An 18,633-nucleotide genomic window follows, 5' to 3' on the forward strand; every position below is an offset into this window, starting at 1 on the left:
AACCTAAAACCCTAAATCACAACTCAGTCTCATCTCCATCTCTCACTCTCTAAGGCGACATCCGTCCCCATCTCCGACGAAATCAGTCCCCATCTCCGACGATATCAGACTTCATCTCCGGCGAAATCATTCACGGTCAGAAATGGAAAATCAACCAAATCAACCACCGATGGTTAGTTTTTTTAATTATTTTTATTTTGAAATTTTTGCATTATTATTAGGTTTTTCATATTGAAATTGATGATAAGTTTACTGGTGTTTTCAATAATAGATTAACCATTTCACTTAGATTGCTTATTATATTCATTCGATTGCTGCCAATACTGCTAAACTGTTTAGTCTTTAACCCTGTGAAGTTAGTATTTGTCTTTGTTTTGTCTTTTGGTTGAAGTAATGCAATCCATTCAAGTTTCTTTTAATTTTAGTATTTGAAACCGAGAATGACTATCGCAATGCGATTCTGTCGTTGCGATTTTCATTTCGCGTTGCGATTCTTGCGCTGCGATAGTCAAATTCGCGTTGCGATAGTCATTTTCGTGTTGCGATTTTCATTTTCGTATTGCGATTTAAAGTTTCAGAAACTATTTTTCTTCTGCAAATTGAAACTTGAATGAATTGCATTACTTCAACCAAAAAACAAATATTAAATTCACAGTGTTGCAAATTTAAGTTTGAAGAATAAACTACTAATCTTTATGTTTATTGTTCATATCTTCACAGTGTAGTTTTTGGTATATCTAAATTGGTATGTTTATTGTTTTTGCAGAACTTTTATTCAGCTCAATTGACCTTAAGAAATAAAGTAAGCCTGGCCAAAACAATTGCGTCGAAGCTTTCAGCTGCACAAAGAAAAATATTTGAGGATACTTGCTTCGGGCCATGGCTGAAAGTACAACATCCGGGTGGAGATGCTATGTTGACCCATCTGTTTCTTCAAACCATGACTAGCGATCTACCAGAGACTATACAACGTCGTGATGAAGAGATATGGTTTGATTTTCCACCGGCGTATACGTGTTTTGGGCGGGAGGAGTTTTGCTTAATCACCGGTCTACGCTTCGGACACGATGATGTAGATCAGTACACTAGATATATTACCCGCCTATCATGGTTTTTCCGGGTTTTTCCTGAGCTGTCAACGGAGAAGTCGAATTTACACGTGGAAGACTTGACGAGATTATTGAATAAGAAAGATGGTTTTACTCGGATGGATGACGTTGATGTTGTCCGAGTATGCCTTCTATTACTTTTGCAAGCCGACTTTTTAGGCAGAGAGGCCCGATAACCTATTCCTAATTATCTAATTAAATTGGTAGAGGACCTAAATGCATGGAACCTGTTTCCGTGGGGTTCGTATCTATGGAGAGCTACATGGAATAAATTGTTGTCTGCCTTTAATAATCGGAAAAGTTTGTGTGGTGATGGTTCCAAATACACTTTGTCAGACTTTATTTGGGCCTTTAAGGTAATAATTTTTATATAATGTTTCCAAAATTATAATTAATTCTTTAACAATTACTAATGTTTGTTATTATATTGTTTGTAGATTTGGATATTTGAGGCCTTTCCCGCCATGCAGACATATGCATTAAAAACTTCTAATGATATTCCTAGGGCTATTTCCTAGAAGAGGAAACGGTCCTTGCAGCAATGGGAAGATTTACTACCGTATACTATAATAAATAATGTAAGTTAACATAAATACTACCATATGTTTATAAACATGTTATTACTAGTACACGTTTAACTTTGTTTGAGCTTTTATATTGTTAGGAGGCCAACACTCCATTACAGAGGCTGACACCCACAGAAGCTGAGCTTGCCACTGATTGGTGGCAAGCTAGTAAGCTTTTTTTTGATGGCACGGATGATGAGCATCCACCACTTCGAGAGCCATCACCTCACCCAGAGCCATCACCTGATCGACCCGAATATACACCTCCACAACGAGAGTCATCACCTATTCTGTCACATCATCGAGCCTCTTCTCCACCATCACCTCATGATAGACGATCGGCAAAGATGCCATGACGTTTATCTCTCTGTTCTCCACCTCCACGGGATGAGTTAGGGGAGTTACGTAATGAGGTCAATGCCTTGCGTGAGGAGGTCGGTACTTTACTCGATGACAATGGTGCATGGCGTGTTGAGGTGTCTACTTTACGTGGTGAGGTAGCAGCTCTACGTGAGATTGTAGCATCGTTGCAGAACGAGGTTCATACTCTACGCAACGAGGTAAGTTTAATATTTTTCATATTTAACTTGATGATAAATTTACTCGTAATTTCACTTAGATTGCTTAGTAAATTCATTCGGTTGCTGCCAATACTGTTTAACTGTTTATTCTTTAACCCTGTGAAGTTAGTATTTGTTTTTGGTTGTCTTTTGGTTGAAGTAATGCAATCCATTCAAGTTTCAATTTGCAGAAGAAGAATAGTTTATTATCGCAATGTGAAAATGACTATCGCAACACGAAAATGATTATCGCAACGAGAGAATCGCAATGCGAAATGAAAATCGCAACAACAAAATCGCAACGCGAAAATGACTATCGCAATGCGAAAATGACTATCGCAATGCGAAAATGACTATTGTAATGCCAAAATGACTATCGCAATGCGAATTTGATTATCGCAACGAAAGAATCGCAATGCGAAATGAAAATCGCATTGCGATTCTCTCGTTGCGATAGTTAAATTCGTATTGCGATAGTCATTTTCGCATTGCGATATTCATTTTCACGTTGCGATAGTCATTTTCGCGTTGCGATAGTCATTTTCTCGTTGCAATTTTAAGTTTCAGATTCTATTCTTCTTCTGCAAATTGAAACTTGAATAAATTGCATTACTTCAACCAAAAGATAAATACTAACTTTACAGTGTTGAAAATTTAAGTTTCAAGAATAAACTACTACTCTTTATGTTGTCATTGAACCTGCACTAAACCTATATGTTGTCCTTTTAAATGTTTATATAAGTGCTTACTTCTGGAATGTTATCTGATGCATTTTGTGAACAATGATATAATAATGACTTGGGTGAATACCGTGCAAGTTTGAAATATATTTTTCTTTGTTTTCACTGTTTAATATCATGTCTGTTTATTTACTGATTTATGTATTAATTTATTTTTAGCGGCCCGCTAAGGTGGATGCTCTACGTCGGGTTTTTCTTGCAAGATGGAGTTCACGCATCAGACGGCGTGCACGTGCCATTATGTCTCCGTTCACCCCAATAGTGCAAAGAATCCGTAAGAAAAAGCCCGACTCACCTGTCATCGTTCAAGAGGCCTCCCCTATCGTTCAAGAGGGCCCTATCATCCCTCAAGAGTCCCCTCCCACCGTTCAAGAGGCCACTTTCATCGTTGAAGAGATCCCTCCCAACATTCTAGAGCCCGATTCACATGGCGTAATATATCAAATTATTGAGAAGCCCCCTCACGTGCCGGACATGATGGATGACTGTTGGCTTTCGTATAAGTTACTGGCCAGTACCATTCCGGCAGATGAAGTGGAGAGGAAACAACTACTGGAAACAATTCTGGATAATACCCTTTGGGCTAAGACCGCAGTTGATTTTTATCTACATGAGCGGAGCCAAGGGTGTTACGCTGACATATACAAACTCAACGATGATATGCATTTGTTGATTGAACGGTCTTGGTGGGGTGTATTATTAGGGGTTGAAGACAACGGCTATTTCGATGGGGGGTAAGTCTTATATTTCTTCTTATATTTCAGTTTGATTAATTTTTTTTTTAAATTTATGTAATTCACTAATATATGTCTTTTTTTTAAAACAACATATTGATGCATGGGTGACACGTCTTCTAATTGTAAGGAAATTGAAGAAAAGTATAAAAAAAACGCGATATACAATTATGCCGACGTCTTTTCACGTAGTTCACTTGAAGAATCAACGACATGAATCATATGTGTTGGCTAATAGACAAGCTAAACTTTATCCTACATGGTGGGAGGTCGATAATGTTAGTATATTTGTTTAAATATTTTAAAGGTATTCATAAATAAGTGAGCAATTTGAATTATTACATTTCGATGCAGGTGTTTATCCCTGTTTTGGACCGTACTCATTGGCTTCTCATCGAGCTTCAGCTCCCATCCCTAAAGATAATAGTATATGACAACATGATAAATTACATATCATTGTATGATTTGAGAGATATTATTAGGGGATGGAGCTCTCATTTGGCTAAATTCTTGGATACAATTACTTATTGGACTAAGTTTGGAAACAAGATGCCAAAGAAGTTCAATGTTACAGTTATCAGAGATGAGACCGCGCCACAACAAACGAAGGAAGCCAGAGGGGATTGTGGTCCTCTCGTATGCATGTGCTTGGAGCGTTTGACGACAGGAAGTACACAGTTTCTACCTCCCACCGATAGAGATAGAGGTGCAGTAGGCTTGTGGTTTCGGCATTTTATGGCTAGAGCGATATATGCGAGACGCTGCCAACCTGCATCCGCGTTATGAAAGTGTCCATAAACAATTTGTAAGTCAAATGCAAGTGTTGTTAAACATATATACTCTTTTTGGTTTGAAAATGTCTGATTAAGTAGCTAGATTTCAATAATTTGTTGTTTGTAGGTTTTAGATGTGTAGAAAGTGTTGATGATTCAATGTTTGGTTTCTGCATGTTAATCCTGAAGTGAGCTGCGTGAAATGGATGTATGGGTGCAAAAGTTGATTCAATAATTGATGAGGAAATAATTCATTATTATTTTTTGATTGTTTAATTGATTTGTAAAAGATGATTTGTAAATGTTGACTTGTTTAATTGATGTGTACATAATTATTATTTGTGTTTGTTTAATTGATTGAAATGTAATAGTTGATTTGTTGATTTCAATCTGCATTATGTTGAATGCAAAATAGACCACCGCAATGCGAAAATAACTATCGCAACGAGAGAATCGCAATGCGAAATGAAAATCGCAACGAGAGAATCGTAATGCGAAAATGAAAATCGCAACGCGAAACTAAATTCGCGTTTCGATTTTCATTTTCGCATTGCGATTCACTCGTTGCGATTTTCATTTCGCATTGCGATTCTCTCGTTGCGATAGTCATTTCCGCGTTGCGATAGTCAATTCCGCGTTGCGATAGTCATTTCCGTGTTGCGATAGTCATATTCGCGTTGCGATAGTCAAATGAATGTCTAATAAGTGATAATAACTGAAAATATCATAGCAATGTTCAAACTCAAGTTACTAATACATGCCTAACTGAAAATGTTAAAAGTTCACACATAATATACACATAATACAACGTTTGCATTTAAAAATCACCTAAGTTAACAGTCTCAAAAGGTGAAGCCGGTTGTGATTGGGATTTTGATGAGGATCCATATTTTGGTAGAGGAAAAGATGATTGTGATGGCACTGGTGATCCACATGTCAACCTTGTATGACCACTTTCCTTGCACCGACTACATGTCGATCTCTTCTTCTCTTCACTCTTAGACGGTATACGATCGTGACTTTTTGGTCGGCCAGGTAGCCTTCTGTCCATGGCTGGTGGCAAAATTGTTTGTAAGTCATCTGGTATGTCCCACTTAGAAGGATGTGGAATAGGGTAGACAATCTCGACATAAGTCTGTCGATATACTTATGTAGTGTAGCAATCCATAGCGTATGCGCTTGAATCATCTTGGTTTAGATGAAGAGAAACTTTTATAACATGGCTACACGGATAACCAGATGTTTGCCATTTCATACAACTACACGTCTTTGCATTTAGATCGACAAGCCCATTTAAGTTATTATCCAGTACTTCAAACAAAGTGTTTGAACATGGTTCAACTCTCCATGACATTGACTTCACAACACGTTTGGTTATCTTTTTTTCAGTCCATGGTGTAACACGATGTTCCAATGTTCCTGTAAATTTAAATAAATAATACTTAGTAAAATATATGATAAGTTACGAATTTAAAGAAATAATACCTGCATGGTTTCTTTTCTTGTAGTACCACTGTTGAATAGAGGCTCGAAAAAACTCCATTAACATAGTAATGGGTAATTTCCGGGAATGGCGACTTAGAGCGTTGATTGATTCTGCACTATTAGACGTCATGAAACCATATCTTGCTCCAAGTTGATGTACTCTTAACCATCTTTCAAACCCGACATCTTCTAGTGTTTGAGCACACTGAGGCAAAACGCGTCTTAAACAGTTTATATGCTTATTAAAATCCACTTCCCGATAAGCTTTTACAGCCTTCCAGTATATCCATTTGTGATTTTTTATACCAGCATACCTTGATTTTAGATTTCTATACAAATGAACACCACAAAATCCATAAAAAGCATATGGAAAACACCTTCTAACAGCGTTGCCAATTGAGTTTGCCCTATTTGATATGATTGTCAGATTGCTAATAGGACATATGCAATCCTTAAGATGCCCCATAAACCATGTCCATGAATCAGAGGTTTCAGATTTGCCAACCCCGTAAGCTATTGGCAGTATCCCATTGTTAGCATCCATGGCTAATGCTAATAAGTTTACTCCAAGGTATCGACCTTTTAAATGTGCTCCGTCAACTATAATAACTGGGCGCATGCAAGTAATAAACGAACGAATCTACAAAATCATATACACAAGAAATATAATCATTTAAATGTGAAATGCATGTAACTAACAAAAATGAGTCAACAAAATTATATTGATGTACTAACCGCAGTGCCAATGGCGATAAATAGCAACTCAAAGCGTCCATCTCTATCTGTTTTGATATGAGTTACCGACCCAGGATTTTTCAGCTTTAAATTGTGACAATAAGCCGACAGTTGGGCAAACGATACTTCTGGCGACCCCCTCAACAATTCCAAGGCATAACATTTGGCTCTCCAAGCTTGAGAATATGAGATACTAATCTTGAACCGAGCATTCATGTCAATCATAATTTCATGTCCCCGATATACCCTGCCATTCAAAAACATTAACTCAGCCAGAAAACCACCCAACACCTTTTTGTTTGCCTGTCTATGGTGAGGAAAAACTTGGGTTCTTGAACATGTATGTTTATCAATAAAAGTCCTAACTTGAAACATTTCGCAATCTTTTATCCTCTTTACAATCATACGCCACGTACAGTTTTTGTCAATCATACACCTTGTTTCGAAACGATCTTTGCTTGAATTGTTAACTTTTAGTTGATAGACATCTTCCACACATTTCGTATACAAAGCTATCTTCAAGTCTTCTTTTGTATCAAAACAATCATCTTTCTTGATACGAATAATTTTTGTGTAATAATCAACTGCTATCTTTACCAACTCTTCTTCCGGTATCTGAAGTAATTCTGGCATATTCCAGTTATACTCCCGTGGCATTTTCTTCGGGGACTTTTCTTTGGGGATTTCTTCTTCTTCTTCTTCTTCTTCTTCTTCTTCTTCTTCTTCAGGGTTATATGAATTACAGAATGGATGTTCAACATGTTCATTTACAGTCGTAACTTCCTCCTCATTATCATCAACAACATCTTCCTCGGCAACGGCTGTTTCATCATCAAAATTTGGGTATTGACCAATATCAAAATCATTACACGCAGGGTCTGTTTTTTCAGGGTTTTTTCTTCTGAAAAATCATCAAAATCCGAGTATTGACCAAGATCAAAGTTCGGGTATTGACCAAGATCAGATTTCGAATACTGACTAGTACTCACAATTTTTTTTGTTAGCTCGTCATCGTCTAACTGGTCAATACGAAAACCGGAATTTGGTGCTGAAAGTTTATTGGGATTTGGATTAGGGAAATGTTGTGGGTTTTGAGATTGTGTTTGGTATTGGAAATGTGGTGAAACAATATTTGCTTGATGATGAAATTGTGGTGGTACCATTAAATTTTGAGCACCATAAACTGGGGTTGAAAAACTTAGTTGATTACTACCCGCTACTGACCCAACTTCACTACTTCTAGGTTCAACAACATACAATGTAACATCATCACTTGAAACACTAATGTAAGCAATGAATCGTTCAATATCTTCATTGTCGGTTAACAAATAAACTTTACCATTTCTCTGATAAGATAGCCTAAATCCACTTAGGGGCTCTAAATTCAATTTATTTGCAACACATAACATTAGAGTTTCATAAGTTAACTTTTTTAATGACAATTTTAGTTGAAGATTTATGGATAAAGGCATATATTGTAAAACACCATGAACATTCTCCCATGACCCTCCAAAACACAAATATATCCAAACATGATCAACATTAGATGATTTCATTATTGTAAATTAATTTACTAAACAAACGAGCTGCGAAACTAAAACCTGTTGCCGGATGGGGAAGGATGTCGTTGGATATAGGAACGGATGTCGCCGGAGAGAGTGATAGATGGAGATGGAATGAGTTGCGATTTAGGGATTTAGGTTATGAGTTGTTGCTGCTGCGTAGTTATATACCCAAAATATTTGTGTTGCGAAACTAAAACCTGTTGCGAATTCAGAAATCGAGTTGCGAATTTGAAATTCAGTATTGCGATAGTCAGAATCTCGTTGCGATTGTCAAAATCTCGTTGCGATAGTCAGATTCGCATTGCGATTTACGTATTCGCATTGCGATTTACGTAATCGCATTGCGATTTTCCAAATTCGCGTTGCGATTTACGTATTCGCATTGCGAATTAGGAAAATCGCAATGCGATAGTCAGAATCGTGTTGCGAATCTAGAAACTGATTTGCGATACCGGAGATCGCGTTGCGAATTATCGATCGCATTGCGATTTAGTTGGTCATTTTGGCAAATCCAAAAAAAGTTAGTTAAAATCGTATATTATAAGACATTTTTTATCACTGAGGTTATTTTTTCTTTTTTATATAAACTATTTTTCACGACAAAAAATTAATTAATATAAATGGAATACCATTTCAATCTTATGTAAAATAAGGATATGAAATTCATAATTTTTTAAAAATAAATTAATAAAGGGTTTATTATATGGTCAAAACTCTTTGGGTGTAGCGAAGTCTGACTATTACCTAAAACCCTACTAAACGTGTCTGCTTCCCCCCCCCCCTCCTCTTCTCTCTCCCTCGTTCATAGGTAACTAAAAAACCTTTTTCTCAAGTCCTCATTTAAACCCCTAAAAACCAAACAGGAAAATCGAAGCAACAATGGCAGAGCAAGACGAGGGAAGAGGAAAAGAAAAGAAATTTTCAATATGGGATTTACCTGATGTGCCAATGGGTCAATTGCCACCGCACCTTGAACTCCAACGAACTCGTGTTTTATGCAACAAGGATGCCCCAATTCATGTATTTCCCTCTTACTTTCTTCCGTCTCTTTTTCTTTAAAGCACCCATTACTTATTTTCCTATCAAGTTCATAGCTTCAGTTGAGATTTTTTTTTATAAACATCATTTATTCATATTTGAAGGGTTAAGAAAAAAGTTGCTTATTTGGATTGTTTGATTGGAGAACCAAAAAAGCTGAGTTTTTTTTTCTTATTTGGGGCCAACTCCATTGAGTTTAATGAAGTTGGATGTCCAGTTCTTTTCTGAAGGTTCTTAAATTTGTGGGTTTCTTTTGTGTGTTAAAACTAAGTGTCTTTTATGTCTTGGGGGCTTCTGTTGTTTGCAGACAGAGAGCATTCAATATTCCGGTGCCTATTCATCGATTGGAGTTGATAACAGTGTACGACTTGATAATTTCTGCAACAACTTTCGAGTTGAAGTGATTCAACTTAATGAGGATGACATGGTGTTTGATATGATTGGCATCGATGCAGCTATTGCCAATTCATTCCGGAGGATCCTTATAGCTGAGGTCTGTGACTTTTTAATCTACCTCTTTTCAGTGCTAATGATGTGTAAGCTTGCTTTATGTCTCAGCTGGTACTAATGGAGATGATTATGCTTGCAGGTTCCGACAATGGCAATCGAAAAAGTTCTCATTGCAAACAACACATCTGTAGTCCAAGATGAAGTTCTTGCTCATAGGTTGGGCCTTGTTCCAATCCGTGTTGACCCAAGGCTGTTTGATTATATGTCAGGTTTGATTCATATGTAAATTATATCTTCTGGAGTTGAAAAGGAAGGGAATTTATGGACTTTTCCTTGGGGCACTTTGTAATTCTTTGTTTCGGCCTCTTTTTCATTGTAGAAAATGATCAACCAAATGAAAAGAACACTGTTGTTTTTAAACTCCATGTTAACTGTAAAAAGGGTAGTCCACGTATTACAGGTACGCATTGTGCTTCCTGTGTGAAACACAAAGCCTTTCTACTTCAATGAAATTAATCAGTCTTCCCTTTTTAGCTTCGTATTTTTTCTGATGATATTTAATGCAGTTAAGTCGGATGAATTGAAGTGGTTGCCTAATGGAAGTGAACTGGTTAAGGAATCAACTGCAAATTCAGATTCATCATCAAAACCTGAAACCTACACTTACTTCAGTTGCAGCCAAGAGAGTGTTCCAGAATTTGTCAAGAACCCCATTGCACCCAAATATCCGGATATTATTCTTGCTAAACTTGGTCCAGGACAGGTACGCTTTACGTACTTTTGTTTGTTTCAATAACTGCTCATAAAACATGTCTAGGTAACACGTCATGTGCCTTGGGATTAGATAAAATCTCTTTGTGACCGTAATGCGGTGCTTCTAGATTAAGAAGGTTTTATGTACTGTTCTCATTAGTCAGGATCTGTTGTCAGAAGTTAATCTAATTCTCAAGAAGTTTTCTAATGTGCTAAAGTTCCAACTTTTGCTGCTAGGAAATTGAATTGGAAGCACATGCTGTTAAAGGCATTGGAAAAACACATGCAAAGTGGTCCCCCGTGGCCACTGCTTGGTATAGGATGCTTCCAGAGGTAAGAACAGGCACAGGCAGTAAGCGTAGATTTCCTTCTTTTCTAAACCTTCTTCATTTTGACGCTGTATAGTTACATTTATTTATGCTTGTATGCATATATATGTACATGTATGTATTTAGGTTATATTATTGGAGGATGTCAAAGATGACCTCGCTGAAGAACTCAAAAGCAAATGCCCAGTTAATGTATATGACATAGAAGATATTGGAAAAGGTGAGGTTCATCTGTTCTCTATGATTTGTCATCTGTATGGCATAAAATATGGTTCTAATAAAGGGTTTCAATGATTCCTTTACCGAATGTGGATTATATGCATATAATAGTTTGCTCACTACCTATGTGATAGTGCTGATTGGTTCTGCTTTGATATGCTTTAGCATGTGAAGTTAGAACATTTCGTTTTAGATATATTTCCTAATGAATAATCTGGATGCCAAGCAGGTAAGAAAAGGGCAACCGTAGCAAGACCACGGTCTTGCACGCTTTGCAGGGAATGCATAAGAGGTGATGATTGGGAGAAACGAGTGGCACTACGCCGTGTTAAAAATCATTTCATATGTAAGTAAAATGGGGCCTACCCTGCATCTTTCGCGCGTGTTCTTATCAAATTATTTCTAGATTTCATTGATACCTATGATTGATGACCTAAGCTGAAGTAGCATGTCTTAAGATTAATATGTTCTCTCCCTGTTTCTAGTCACCATTGAATCTACTGGAGCATTACCTCCTGAAGTTCTATTTACTGAAGCTGTGAAGATTTTAGAAGATAAGTGTGAACGTGTGATAACGGAGCTATCATGATGTTTATTTATATGGTTAGCACGGATGAGAGAAGCAGTGAACTTTATAAGATCCCTTCTCTATTGGAGTCCAAGTAGATTGTAGAATTAACATCTGTTCTCTATGATGAATGATTTTGATTGGTTATTGGCACAGCGATTAGATTAGTGATCCTTTTGGGATAGGTAGAAAGAAACAAGTAGATATTTTTATATACAATCAAGGAACAAATGTCGAAACAAACAAGTAGTGAAAAGGACTTTGGTTTCTAGATTTCTCTTACTTTTCTATGATTCTCATTCAATGATTTACAAGTTACAAATGTTTTGTATATACGGTCGGTGTTGTTAGGATTGGACTGGTCATTGAATTAAAAATCAGTGACATAATTGAAAATAGAGGAAATAGTTGAGAACGGGTGAAAATTCATAATCTAAATCAAAACACCAGAAGGAATCAGTGGTAGAGTTGCTTTGATCACTGATTAAGTTGTTGCAATTGGGCAAGTATAGTACACTACTTTCTCATACACTTTAATGATACGATTATGTGGTGTTGGATTCAAGAATGTGATAGGAGAAACAAAGTAGGATAAAAAAGAAAAGAAAAAGGAAACATATGCAGTAGTGTAAGAATACAAAGGCAATCTCATTGTCATTTCCAGACAATATCAATGTCCATTGGACCACCTAAGGAAAAAGAAGTAGGCTTTGGATGGACTCCTATCCATTTATCTCTCTTTTGATCATTCTTTTCGATTCTTAGTTGGTTTAATAAGATCAAACGTTAGGTTCTCTAAATAAGAGTCCAAAATTATTTTTAACATTGTGAATAGTGCAGGAGGATTATCCTCATAATGGACCTTTATAATAGTATATTCGAATTAGTAGGTCAATAGGTCGAATACTATATTATACCAAAAAAAAAAATCATAATACCTCAAAATAATCGTCCAAATAAGTCCTTGAACTTTTTCTTTATTTCAATAAGCTCTTATATACCTTTACATCCAAATAATCCATTGTTATCCAGATAAACCCTTGAAACTTTATCACTTTATTTAATTAAGCCCATAAACCTTAAATATCATCGATTAAAGGTCAAGGGTTTATTTGGAAGTAAAAGATATATAAGGGCTTATTCGAAATAAAGTGAAAAAGTGCAAGGGCTTGTTTAGTATATTAGCCTTTAAAAGGAAAAAAAAAAACTCTTGTTTCACACCAAATGCTTGAAGTATAGACCATCCAGAAAAGCTTAGATTTTTATACTTTTTCTGAAAAATAAAAATAAATAGCAATGAAGGTTGACGGATTGACAATAAAAACAAATGGAGTAAGACCAAAATTTTACATTTCTTAGAACTTACCCTATGCCACTAAACAACTAAAAACATACATAATAGAACAGGGTAAAGACAATCAAATAGATGCATGCATCAGAGGTTAACCATGAAATGACAAATCTGGTTCTTGTGTGTTAGTGGGGACATGATTAGGTGTTTTGGCTAATCAAATTTATGAAATTTTAGAATCTTAAAGGCTCCTCTTTTCACTAATTATATTTACTAATGAGTAATCTAGACATCACCATTTTGATACAAAGTTTATCACACGTAAATCTCATGTGATTAATGGCGTGTATTAACAAGCAATATTGATAGTTTCTTTCATTCAACGGATTTCATTTTTATTTTACTTTCGGATCAAATATTAAAATTTTAAATTTTTATAAATATCCAGTTACACACTTTATCAACAGAGTTATTCGAACTTGGACAATCTGAGAAAATAACTTTTTTTTAATTAGAATCATTCTTTAAATTTAAAATTTGGAAATCTTTATATTCATATGTTTTGACTATATTATTAAAATGAAAATCTACATAAATGGTCGGTCCAATACGTATTAGAAAAACAGAAGTACTTTCTACAACATCCTCCTCATTATGACTTCACAAAATCCAGAAACAATACAGTGAAAAACTTTACCAACCCCAAATGGAAGGAGTTAAATTTGCAGTGAAGATATCAGATACAACCAAACTAAAGAGATCCAATTAAACATCTTGGACAGTGTAGGAAATGGAACTATATCCAAATCATATATTTATTCCAAATAATGACACACTTATTGTGTTGGTGGTTGATAATAAATTTAAATAGAATATTATTTGAAAATAAAACTTGATTAGTGGATAATTTATATATTTATTATTATATTTTAAAAATATTTAAATAATTGTATTAACTGAATTGAGATCCGGGCAAATTTGATAGAATAATTGGTATACATGGTTAGTAAAAAATCATTTAGGAATTTATTACATTTGTTATAGCTGATTAAATATTTATAATTTTAAAATTTACACCTTAAAGAATAACAACAAAAATATAAAAAATATATTTAAATTTTTACTCAGTATCCCAACTCCCCCCCCCCACCAAACTTTAGTACATAACTGTCCACTGAAATGAAATTTTGCAACACCTCATCTGAATCGTAGCCGTCTGATCTGATTCATCATAAGGTAATTAAGTGAAGCTTCATGATAAGGCCGTACTTTTCATCATCATCACCACCGTCATCAACAAAAAGCTAAAAGCAAGGCTGTTGTTGTTTCATGGAATGGACCACCCAATTTTAAAAAAGTCCATACAAAGGGGACACCCTACTCTACCCCTAGCCTGTGGTCCTAAAATAAGAAAAGAAAAACAAGCATTTTCACTAAAAATAAGTGAAATAAATCAAACTTTTGTTTTAGAAATTGTGTATTTATTAAAGGTTTTTTATTTAAATATCATTCTTTTGTATTTAGTACCCTACATAGGTAAAAAAAATATCTCTTTATGAAAAAAATCTTAAAATAAAAGATAATATAAGGAGGGGTAGGCTTAAAACTAAAAAGCATGGAGATTGCAGATGTAGATGACAGGTTGGAGTTGGAGAGCCTTTGTAAAGTATTATTAATTTTTTTAAGAGCTTTGTTGTTCTTTTAAGAACAACAACAAAAAACATGCATTGAAATAATTGAATTAACCCCCACCCCAAAAAGCCTTACTTTAGCTTTGACCCTCTCTCTCTCTCTCTCCCCTTTAATGGTAGACCCACATACTCTCTCTCTAAAGCTTTTTTTCCCTTCTGTATCATAAAGTCTTTCTCTTTCTGTTTCTTCCTTTCTTTACATTCTCTCCACATTTTATGGGAAGACAAGCCATCATTAATTTCATTTTTTAATCTCTATCAATAGTTGTTAGTGAGTTAATAAGAGAGAAACTTGGCTTATTTTTGCTCCACTGCTGAAGAGAAGGCCTTTCTGGTTTTTGAAACTGTATATCAGGTGTGTTTTTTCTTTGGTTTTTTTCTCTTAGCTTGTAGCTGATTTTGTGATACCCTTACTGAATCTTTAGTGGGATTTTGATCCAAAGAGGATTCTTTTGTTTCTTTGAGAGATCTGTTTGGAGATGATCTGATTCTGTATGCAATTCTTTCTGTTGTTAGCCACTTTTCCATTTTTTTTCCTATCTGATTTTCTGTTTATCATTGAATTCATATGGACTGGAGTTGTATTATACTTTGCTGTTGTAATGATTTGGTTTGGATATTTTATTAATGGATCACCTAAATTTTGATGTAATAAATCAAGCTACTGGTTCCGGTTTGTAGACTTTCATTTAGGTATACTATATGTATGTATATGTTTATATCTTACTATCTCACGATTGTGAAAACTTTTTTTGCAGCTGGTAATTTTCTGTTGTAAAATCAGTTTGTAGATGATGGAGTTTATGAGGGAAGTAACTAGAATCGCTGGTGGAGGTAACCGTGCGTTGATGATTGGGGGTAACTAATGAATTTGTATAGTTTAACCTGTGTAACAAGTTTGATTCCTTTCGATGGCCACGATATCTAGCAACAAACCTTGCCTGGAAAAGCCGAAGAAGCCATTCGGTAGCCAAACTGCCAAAGGGAACTCTTGTCGGCCTCCTCCGATACAGATCACGAAGACAAGCAATATGGAGCCAGTTACTCCAAGGATAGTAGAGTCCGTTGATCCCTTGACGAAGAAAGTAGATTCGAGCCTATCACTGAGTGACCTGAAAGAAGTTCCGAATCATGTTATTTCTGAAGTGAGTCAGAATGATGGATTACCAGGAGGTTCCGGTGAACAAGAAAAGAAAGCATCGGAACATGGAATTAATCCGGCTTCAGCTAAATCCAGTGATGGGGTTACCAGCCTTGTTGTGACTAGTGGAAATGCCAAAACCGGTGATCATCCCGATTGTATTGCGAGCGGTAAGAACAGTATTTGCAGAGGTAGCACGAGCAGCGATGTGAGCGATGAAAGTACGTGTAGTAGCTTAAGTAGTAGCATCAACAAACCTCATAAGGCAAACGATATTAGGTGGGAAGCCATACAGGCTGTCCGAGTAAAAGACGGTGTGTTGGGTCTGAACCATTTCAGATTACTGAGGAGATTAGGCTGTGGGGATATCGGAAGTGTTTATCTTTCAGAATTAAGTGGAACAAAGTGTTATTTCGCAATGAAGGTGATGGACAAAGCATCTTTAGCAAGTCGTAAGAAACTTCTTCGAGCTCAAACCGAGAGAGAAATACTACAATCCCTGGACCATCCCTTCCTTCCGACATTGTATACCCATTTCGAGACCGATAAATTTTCATGTTTAGTGATGGAGTTCTGCCCCGGGGGTGATTTGCATACTCTAAGACAGAGACAACCAGGGAAGCATTTTACTGAGCTAGCAGTGAAGTATGGGAATTTCTCCTACTTATATAAGATCTATTGCTTTAGATTTGGATCGAGTTTCTCTAATATTTGATTATTGTCGTTATTAGCATTACTTTTAGTATTTATCGTGTTGTTTCACATATGAACCAATATACTAATGAAAATAGGATTGAATCAGCTTGTGCCATATAGGTTCTGATAGTTATTGCTATGTTTTCCTTGGACATACAGGTTCTATGTAGCAGAGGTTCTCCTTGCTTTGGAATACCTCCACATGTTCGGTATCGTTTATCGTGATCTCAAGCCGGAAAATGTTCTTGTTCGAGAAGATGGACACATAATGCTTTCAGACTTTGATCTTTCACTCCGTTGCGCTGTCAGTCCGACACTGGTCAAGTCATCCACACCTGAGTCTGACTCCTTGCGAAAGAATCCGGTTTATTGTGTACAACCTGCTTGCATCCAGCCAGCATGTGTGGTTCCTACGACATGTTTTTCACCTCGCTTCTTTTCCTCAAAATCCAAATCCAAAAAAGAGTGCAAGCCGAAGAATGAAATGGGGAACCAAGTCAGTCCATTGCCGGAGCTCATTGCAGAGCCGACCAATGCTCGTTCCATGTCGTTCGTGGGAACCCATGAGTACTTGGCTCCTGAAATTATCAAAGGTGAGGGGCACGGAAGTGCTGTCGATTGGTGGACTTTTGGGATCTTCTTGTATGAGCTATTGTTCGGTAAAACCCCTTTCAAAGGATCCGGGAACCGAGCAACTCTCTTCAATGTCGTAGGGCAACCATTGAGATTTCCAGAATCACCTGTAGTAAGCTTTGCAGCGAGAGATTTGATAAGGGGTTTGCTGGTCAAAGAGCCACAGCATAGGTTGGCATATAAGCGAGGCGCAACCGAGATAAAACAACACCCCTTCTTCGAAGGCGTAAATTGGGCTTTAATCCGTTGTGCAAGTCCCCCGGAGATTCCAAGACCGGCCGAGATCGAACGGATTCCAGCCCCCACATCATCAGCCGGTGATAAACCTGCTGTTTCTGCTGCCAAGGATCAGAAAAACTATCTGGAATTCGATTTCTTTTAATTATTCTCAGAACCATTTTCCTGTTTGTTTCCCCCTTTTTTTTCCGATTCGAGATAAATGTAGAGTTTATCAAACGTTGATGATGTGCGAATTACGATTTCTCGAATGATAAATGATTATATTGCTTGATGTCTTACTTTTCAAATTTAGATTTGTTCAAGTGAAAAACATCATGTTTGTTCTGCAAAATTCTCTCCCCATGATAATTTCAAACATGAACATGTCGTTAAAATAATAATATGAATACGATACGAATATATAAATATAAACTCTTAGTTTCATAAATATAATCATACACAAAGCAAGCCCTGGTCTCTGCACTGTTCCATTTTTGGCATGCTACAGATAACACAGCTCCTTAACCAGCCCATTTTCAGACAAATCTCAAGGTTTGAAGCTTTTAGGACAGAATAAGTTATTCTTTTTTGTATAACTATTTGTATCTTATTTATTAATCGATTAATTCAGATTAAATATATTGACGGAATGAGTTTTTTTGACAGATTAATGTTGAGCTTAAAAGGCTTGGATTTATGTTAATGTTGGGACGTTATTCATTTTAGTTTAAATTTTATAGGAGTCGCAAGATTAGATGATGTAAAACGTTATAAAATTTAAAAAATAACAACAATAAATATTATCAAATATATTTTTGAAAAACCTAATAATAACCTGTAACAAATAATATCAAAATGACTAGTTGATTGTCTCTGTCTCAATAAAAACACTGCTTGAAACTAACTTACATTAGAAGCAAAGCAATGTCCTGTTCTCATTTACTTGGATCAATCTTTTATGAAAAATGAGTATTTTTTTTTCTTTAGTTGTATTTTGCTCATTTAAAAAATACAAAGATAAAAAGAGGTGACATAAGCTATAATAATATTTGAAAGGTTTAATTATGTTTTCGGTCCCTATACTCTTTGAATTTTTAAATTTTATCCCTCCACTTTGAATTTATCTATCTACTCTTCAAAAGACCTCCATCAAATTAGATCATTTGGTATCTTTTTAAAAAGTGTAAATAGAGACAACCATAAATTTATGTCAAATGTACGAGCTTTTAAGAAGTTATATTAAAAATTAAGTCTATTCATCCCTATATATATATAAAAAAAAAACAAACGGATCAACATTCATTTTGTTTCTATCCCTGGATTCATCATCGGAAAATC

At 35.9% G+C, this 18,633-nt stretch overlaps 2 protein-coding genes across 2 annotated transcripts; both read left to right on the forward strand.

The window, feature by feature from the left end:
• Positions 1 to 9,071: 9,071 nt before the first annotated feature.
• LOC120197835 (DNA-directed RNA polymerases I and III subunit RPAC1-like) lies at positions 9,072 to 11,746 on the forward strand. Its single transcript, XM_039199232.1, has 10 exons — positions 9,072 to 9,287; positions 9,613 to 9,798; positions 9,895 to 10,024; positions 10,135 to 10,215; positions 10,322 to 10,518; positions 10,746 to 10,841; positions 10,964 to 11,057; positions 11,286 to 11,402; positions 11,542 to 11,646; positions 11,683 to 11,746. The coding sequence occupies exons 1-9, from the start codon at positions 9,147 to 9,149 to the stop codon at positions 11,643 to 11,645; spliced, it is 1,146 nt and encodes a 381-aa protein (XP_039055163.1). The 5' UTR covers positions 9,072 to 9,146; the 3' UTR covers position 11,646; positions 11,683 to 11,746.
• Positions 11,747 to 15,456: 3,710 nt separating this feature from the next.
• On the forward strand, positions 15,457 to 17,603 carry LOC120197834 (serine/threonine-protein kinase D6PK-like). The gene is made up of 2 exons (XM_039199231.1): positions 15,457 to 16,392; positions 16,603 to 17,603. Exons 1-2 carry the CDS (start codon positions 15,518 to 15,520, stop codon positions 17,456 to 17,458), a joined length of 1,731 nt encoding a protein of 576 aa, XP_039055162.1. The 5' UTR covers positions 15,457 to 15,517; the 3' UTR covers positions 17,459 to 17,603.
• The last annotated feature ends 1,030 nt before the right edge of the window (positions 17,604 to 18,633 follow it).

Source organism: Hibiscus syriacus, unplaced genomic scaffold (genome assembly GCF_006381635.1).
Source record: "Hibiscus syriacus cultivar Baekdansim isolate YM2019G1 unplaced genomic scaffold, ASM638163v2 tig00117056_pilon, whole genome shotgun sequence".
Taxonomy (NCBI): domain Eukaryota; kingdom Viridiplantae; phylum Streptophyta; class Magnoliopsida; order Malvales; family Malvaceae; genus Hibiscus; species Hibiscus syriacus.